The 6,852-nt window shown below is 46.6% G+C and overlaps 2 protein-coding genes across 2 annotated transcripts; both read right to left on the reverse strand.

The window, feature by feature from the left end:
* Positions 1–1,320: 1,320 nt before the first annotated feature.
* On the reverse strand, positions 1,321–3,047 carry VC83_09276 (uncharacterized protein; the record flags this gene model as incomplete). The annotated part of the gene is made up of 2 exons (XM_024472720.1): positions 1,321–2,506; positions 2,827–3,047. 2 exons carry the CDS (start codon positions 3,045–3,047, stop codon positions 1,321–1,323), a joined length of 1,407 nt encoding a protein of 468 aa, XP_024319735.1.
* On the reverse strand, positions 2,791–6,050 carry VC83_09277 (uncharacterized protein). Its single transcript, XM_024472721.1, has 2 exons — positions 5,304–6,050; positions 2,791–5,131 (listed from the first exon to the last, which is right to left on the reverse strand). The coding sequence occupies exons 1-2, from the start codon at positions 5,343–5,345 to the stop codon at positions 3,395–3,397; spliced, it is 1,779 nt and encodes a 592-aa protein (XP_024319734.1). The 5' UTR covers positions 5,346–6,050; the 3' UTR covers positions 2,791–3,394.
* Between the last annotated feature and the right edge of the window lie 802 nt (positions 6,051–6,852).

The raw sequence follows: 6,852 nt of genomic DNA on the forward strand, positions 1-6,852 counted from the left end.
TCTTAAGCATATATAATAGATAATAGCGTTCTAATAATCTTCTGATAATCATGGTACTTAGATAGAGGAATATACATGATTCGTTCTCACAGCTTACTAGAGATGGCGAGAGTGATGCTAATAGATGTAATACTTTAACTTAACCATAAAACAGTATTAATCGTATGAGGGACTGTTCACATGATGCATAAATCTTACACGTGATAGCCGAGTACTCACCGGGTTTTTACAGAGTAACTGAGTATTGACCTCACTCACCGAGTCGAGTAAAAGGTTCAGCTACTCACCCAGCTGAGTAACCCACTGAGCGAGTGAGCCGAGTATTGAGCGAGTAGTGCGCAGCCTACCCACAGGTAATGAATGAGCACTTCGAGATCTTGGCGATAAATCCCAGAATCGGAAACCCACCAGGGACGCCCAACAGTCCAGGGACTAGAAACCAGAAACTAAATGTTGTGTGGATGCTGCAGAAATGGGGAACGAGAAACAAGAAGCGGTCGTGAAAACCGAAAAACGTGGTGGTAAAAGCAGCCGGGCCCGCTAACATAGAACGGAATACGGTTATTGAATAACAAGAATCCGGCACAGTGATTTAGTGGTATTAACCCATCGATGCCAGCTCGTCTTAAGGTCCCCGAATGCTGGTTTACCAATTTCCTGATTCCTCCTTTCTTGATCTTGGAAAAGCAGCGACATTTTAGAGCTCAGTTGCCTAGAAAAGAGTTGGATGTCGATACGAGGACGCGTAACTCAAGGCTAATAAGTGGTTCGGAGCATCTGTTGGTTTAGGAGACTCTGGAACTACGTTTGCCTTCTCTGTTTGAATGGAAGCCTACATGCTCAACAGCATTCGGCTTCTCTGTTTTGAAAGGAAGCCTGCGTGCCTGCCAACACATCAGCCCCATCGGCTCCATGTATTTAAACCAGCTTATAATCACCAACTGAGCTTCTCTCAGTACGGGTAATATATTTACTACCTCAGGAAACTACTGCATCTAGCTCCAAAGGTTGCAGGTGCACAGCGGCCGCCCTCAACCAGTAACAATCTAATCAGGCAAGAAAATTATTGCATTATCTACTAGTCTATATAACTAATCGCCAAGTCCTCATTTCATGAAATAACCCAGACTGTAGGCGGCTGGATCTGAATGAAATACTGCAATATTATATATACCATATTCTCTATACGCTGCCTGTATCCAAGTGACACGCACATCGGAAGACTGATGAATCCATAACAACTTCGTGTTGGGCTTACTGGGTTTAAATTCCGTAGCACAGTTCGTCCAAGACCCTTGATTTCTATAGATTCCCAACATTTTAAGGCCATAAACATCTCGCGTACTCTGGGTATTGGTAAGGTTTCCCATAGATCTGGCTCAGCTCATCACTTAATAGCTGGGGCCCGCTCAAGTGGTCCTTCCTCTCGGCATACTTATGCCTAAGTAAAGCGATATTCCACGCAAAACTCGAGTGCCCAATGCCTCCAAAAGCCGATGCTTTTGTCATGACTTGAAAATCCACCATGCCCTGCTGATCCCAAGACAACATCTTTAGCGTCGCTTTGTCCGTTTCGTCCAGTAAATCAAACTTCGTCGTGACTGTGATATTAGATGCTGCCGCATCAACTTTAAACTTCGCGACTTCTTCTTGGTCCCCAGATGCCACATAGATATGAGATGTGCTCGAGGAATTTGCTTGCTCCAAATATAGTCTTGACTGCGTCTCATATCGGCTGTATACCCAGTCGCCAACCGGCCAACCCTGCTGCGAGTCATATTCGGTGCGAAGGTGAACACCAAGGAAGAAATTAGGAAGAATGGGTTTAAGAAGATCGATATCATAGGAATATCTCTCAGCAAGCTTTAATAGAGTCTTTGTCGCTAGAATGCTGATGTCAGCGCGGAATTTGAGGATCTTCCCAAAACTCGTCGCAAAGCCATCGCCGTCGGTGTATATAGGATATGACAAGTACGATCTCTCAAGTTTGATGACCACAGTGTTGTCAAACATATCACTGATATGTTCCCCAAGCCAGTTATAGAATAGACCCCTCCATTTTTCAGGTTCCAATTTTTCATCAGGTGCGAGCGACTCGGGGTGCAGTGCTATCGGCTCGTGGAATGTCTTCCCTTTGATATCCTCAACTGTATCGTATAGACGAAGCCCGGGGCAGGAGAGCATGAGGGACTCGCGAAAGTGCTGCCGATCAAACATATATTCGAACTCAGCCCCTATCCCTGTGCGTATTGCTGCAGTGTCTGACTCGTTGCGGAGCACGATCTTGGGCTCCACGAGGGAACCTCCTGCCAAAATGGAGTAGCGAACGCAATTCAAGATCGAGTTGCGGATGTTGCCAATGCCTCCCACACTGTCGTTGCAGGTGAACACGATGTTTTCCTTCCATTCTGTATCCGCGCAGATGCTCTTGATTGCCTCGGATTCGATCGGCGCAAAGTCGAAGGCATCGCTAGTAGTCGGATTTCGTAGGAAAGAGTGAGGTTCGCTTGAGAATATGTTCCAAGGAGTGCGATCAAGAAATAGTATAGCTGATCAAATGCGAGCCAAATCCAAACTGCAATAAGCAGCCAGGAGACAAGGGCGATATGTATTCGACGAACACCTCGAGGCAGCTGGATCATGGCTGTTGGATATCTAAAACAAATCGGCAGTAATAAACATCAAGACGTTCGCAAATAACTCAAAGACGATAAAGAAAAGGAATGAGCGTGGACTGATACATTCTGTGTTGTTGGTGGTGCATCATCGCCCTGTCGCCTGTGTTTTTGTGTTTTGTTTGCCGCGAGGATATGCAGCGTGGCGCACGCTTTGCTTTGTGGGGACCACATCGGGCTGTGAAGCACGTCGCTTCGCCGGCTCCCGTTCCGGTCCTCCCCGCCCACTCTCCCCCTTTCCGCAAATCCGAGGCCGAGAGCTAGTTCACAAGCGCCTGTCTTGGTACGGACTACGAAATATATGCGAACAGCCTCAAAGAAATGCTCAATTTGTAGAGGCTGAGGTTCAAGAAAATAATCGATGAGGTACATGGTGTCTATCAGATGGACTGGGGATTCACCTTGTATCAATGCATCCCGCTTTAGCTCAATCGAGACTTGCGGCTGAAGATAGTACGACGTACAACTCCTCAACAACTTAAATGTCGGTGACGTTTTCCACATACACAAACAAGTCCCTGTAAGTGGCAGAGACACAAGCGAAAAGGTAAGGTTGTCCAGTCAATGGCGGACATAGGGTAAGACTTATATCCCTCTGTGCTACAGGGCAGCTATGGTCAAATGAACGCTGTTGATAAATAATTATAGATATATATTTATCTGCAACTGCATTTCATCGCAGCCAAATATGCGCTTCGCACTTATTATTGGACAACTTATTATCTTCTTACTGGAGCATACATCTCCACTGGACTGCTCATTCCCGTCTGAGCATACATTTCCCTAGGCGCACGCTCTGTAAATAACTCTTGCGGCCCAAACACAGAGCTTGTATACTTCTCGCTCTCTGGAGACATTTCCTGGCTCTGTACATGATGATGTGCTGCTGAAGTAGGATTTGGCTCTGCAGGCTTCCCTTTACGTCGCTTGTATAATAGGTACCCTGCGACGAGGACTGCGATCAAACAAGCTGCCGCCGCTGCACAAATACTCCCAATCACCGCTTTTGAGAGTTTACCTCCAGACTGGGCCGTATTGCCGGAGGGTACAGTGCTGGTGTTTGCTGAGGTGGGATTATCCAAGATTGTCCAAAACCCACTCCATGTGTCCGCCCAGTCCGTTGTAGAAGATATAATTGAGTTGTCCGTAGGTTGAATTGCGGTCGGAGCTATAGTTGTCGGAGTATTAGGCCCAGGAGCCTGCGCAAGATACCAGACTCCTTTACCTGTCTGCCAATTAACCCCTATAAATGCAGCTTGTAGGAATGAACGGCCCAGAGAAAATATGCCGCGCGGGGCCAGTCCAGGGAAGCAAGGAAAATACAGCGTAGGCGTGCTTATTATTGGAGATGTCAAGGTGAGGTTGAGAAGAGAAAAGGGGACCTTGATTGTTATATTCTGTGAGACAGAGCTGCTGAGACGAAATGTGAAGCTCAGATATGATGGCGAGGAGACGATCATCTTATATTGCGGATCGGCTGTATTCCAGAAGTAAAGCCCATACTTGGGTTGAAAAGTCACTGGAAGATTCTTCGTAATAGAATCACAAGTACTTTGGGGCAAGTAAAGATAAGGAACAGTAGCATCCACTGCTACTTGCATCGAGTTTCTTATTGACGAGTTTCCAGACGCAAGCAGACATGCTTGGGACGAAAAGTCGAAAGGCGACGCTCCATCTTCAACGCCGATACCAATATCCAAGAGGTCAATTGGCAGGTGATCAATAGCATATGGTTGACTCGAGACTGGGCTAAGGACTCGACTTTGGTCATACCCACCGATAGTCAAGGATCCAGGGATCCCAAAGGCTGCAGAGCCAATATGCATTCCATAGGAGTTTGATGGAGTCCGACCTTCTCCGAACATACTACTTGTTATGAATGTGCCGTTCCATCGAGGATTCGGAGGGAAATGGTTCCATGATTGATTGAACTCAGGTGCTCCCAAGGCTAATTTTCCGATTGTTAAGGGATATGTCGATCCGTCTGGCAGTGTTTCGTGACCGTCTGAAACAACTAACATGTCGAAATCTTGAATAATCGCAGTGAACGAATCCCCAGAAGCTCCCTCCCTGACCGGCACAGCCGCTGTATCGAACATCCAGTGAGCAGACCCAAATATTGTCGGTAGAGCTCCAACAGTATGAGAGAAGGTTGAGTTTTCTATGGAACCTGTTTGCCCAATTTCGAAGTTTGTTGATGAGCTTGAATTATCGTATACACCTGCTGATTGTGCAATACATGATGAACTAGTTGCGCAAAGTGAAGATGCTAGCACATTCGACATCCAAGATCCGCCAGGGAGAAGGTCGATGGACTGTAATGGTGTACCGATGCGAATATTAACGGCCTGCCATGGCCCATCTGGACCATAGCTATTTGATGACCAAGGTATGATTTGAGTCTGACCTGGGAGTGCTGCAGATTTCCGGCAGAAAATTATGGCTATTATAATTGCCTTGGAAATATGTGAGGACATGATAACAATGTTCCAGTGTTACAGACAACAGGAACGTAGGAAACCTCTGAAACTGGCAGTGTTGGGCGATCAACACTACAACTTCAAGAGCATGACGCACAAATATGGATGCAAGAGAGGAGAAAGCAGGAAAAGGAAGAATGAGGCTTACTAGGCGATACTTGTGCGATTCTGCTATTTTAAGACATAACATGGAAAAGCAATCTTATTATGTTGGATATGTTGGAGTTCGAGGTTTGCCTACTGCGTGCATACGGAGGACAAGGGCGTACACCGCCTTAGCAGTCCGCTGACACGCCCAATACCCACACGCCATAGCGGAATATTGCTTGGCAGAATACATATTTCAGTGTGGACTTTGCGAAAGCGCCGTGCAAAACATTGGCGCTGCAATCTCCGTATTGCTAGGGTGTTGTTGGGCGCTTAACCAGGTAACGCGACAGGACAGCGAGCCTCAGTAATCCAGAAAGTCCAAATATAGTACGAGCTCGAAACACTCAATTGTACAGACTGGCAAATGGAGATAGAGACCAGCCTCTGATGTGCCGTTACCGCCATCCGCCGCCATCGTCTGAGCCGCTATTAAGGTCTTCGCCCAGTTATCATACTCTCACCGCGCCACTCTATATATCTTCGCGCTTCAGCCGGGTATTACATGCGCGCTTCTCGTGGTGATGACGGCGGCGATAAAAAAGCGGAATTCCGTATGGACACTAGGGCTCACAATTGTAGAAGTTTATCGTTCTGTAAAAGCTTGTCGCGACAGTACCATCTCGAAAACTTGGCTCGCTTGCACTGCCTGTGGCTTAAGTGCGGGTGTACGATTTAAGAGCCTAATGAGTACGGCAAATCTCCCTACAAAGATGTGTACTATCCATACGGACGGACTGTTTAGGAGACATTAGATAGGTGGATTACATAATACTTGGCATTTCAATATAACGATATTTTCACTTTTACGATATTTACACGTGTCACCAATTGTATCGACTTAACGGGAGTTGACTGTATAATCGTTGGTTCTCAAACCACCGCCTGGAGGCGGTTGGCGAAAGCGAACTGGGACGCGAAAGCGATTGTGGGACACTTCGGGAGCGGACTCGCGACGCGACACGACCGACCATGAACACGACTGACAACGTAACAATGCTGTAAATATATATAAGTTATAGAATTAAATAATTAAAAAAGATTTGGATCAATATTGTCAGGCAGTGATTGATCATCACAGCCACCGTCACTTGCATCGTGAATCATGTCGTAGTCCAAGCCTGCAAAGTTCACGTACCCACTCTCCTCGATGGCTAACAGTCGGTCCGCCTCCTCCTCCTCCTCACGTTTCTTCTGTGTAACGTCCGGGTCAATGATTTCTGTACGTAAGCCAATTGGTGGCTCCGTGTCTGGGTTACTTTTTTGAAATTCATGTAGGTCCTTTTTCCGTGTACGTTCTGCCTTCCGTGCATCGATGCCAGCACGGAGCTGCATCTTACGCTCAACGTTCACCATGCGTGTTCTCTCTCTTTTCTCCCGTGCTTCTTCTAAAAGTTGCTCCTTTACCTTCTTCTCATAAATCCTTTGCCGTGCATGTTTCAACTGTAATAGCACCACCTTTTTGAATAGATTTCCGACTTCTAACCTTCCGCTGTCGTTGCTCAGTCATAATAGTAGTAATTTGTACAAGCTCTGACTGGAACAGCTCA

The sequence above is a fragment of the Pseudogymnoascus destructans genome (assembly GCF_001641265.1).
Source record: "Pseudogymnoascus destructans isolate 20631-21 unplaced genomic scaffold scaffold_40, whole genome shotgun sequence".
Taxonomy (NCBI): domain Eukaryota; kingdom Fungi; phylum Ascomycota; class Leotiomycetes; order Thelebolales; family Thelebolaceae; genus Pseudogymnoascus; species Pseudogymnoascus destructans.

Excerpts from the sequence above, each read along its gene's own strand:
- VC83_09277 (XM_024472721.1), bottom strand. The coding sequence starts at position 5,345 with ATGTTATGTCTTAAAATAGCAGAATCGCACAAGTATCGCCTA. Across the intron at positions 5,132-5,303 it reads AATCGCACAAGTATCGCCTA|GCAATTATAATAGCCATAAT; the intron begins GTAAGCCTCATT and ends CATATTTCCAAG.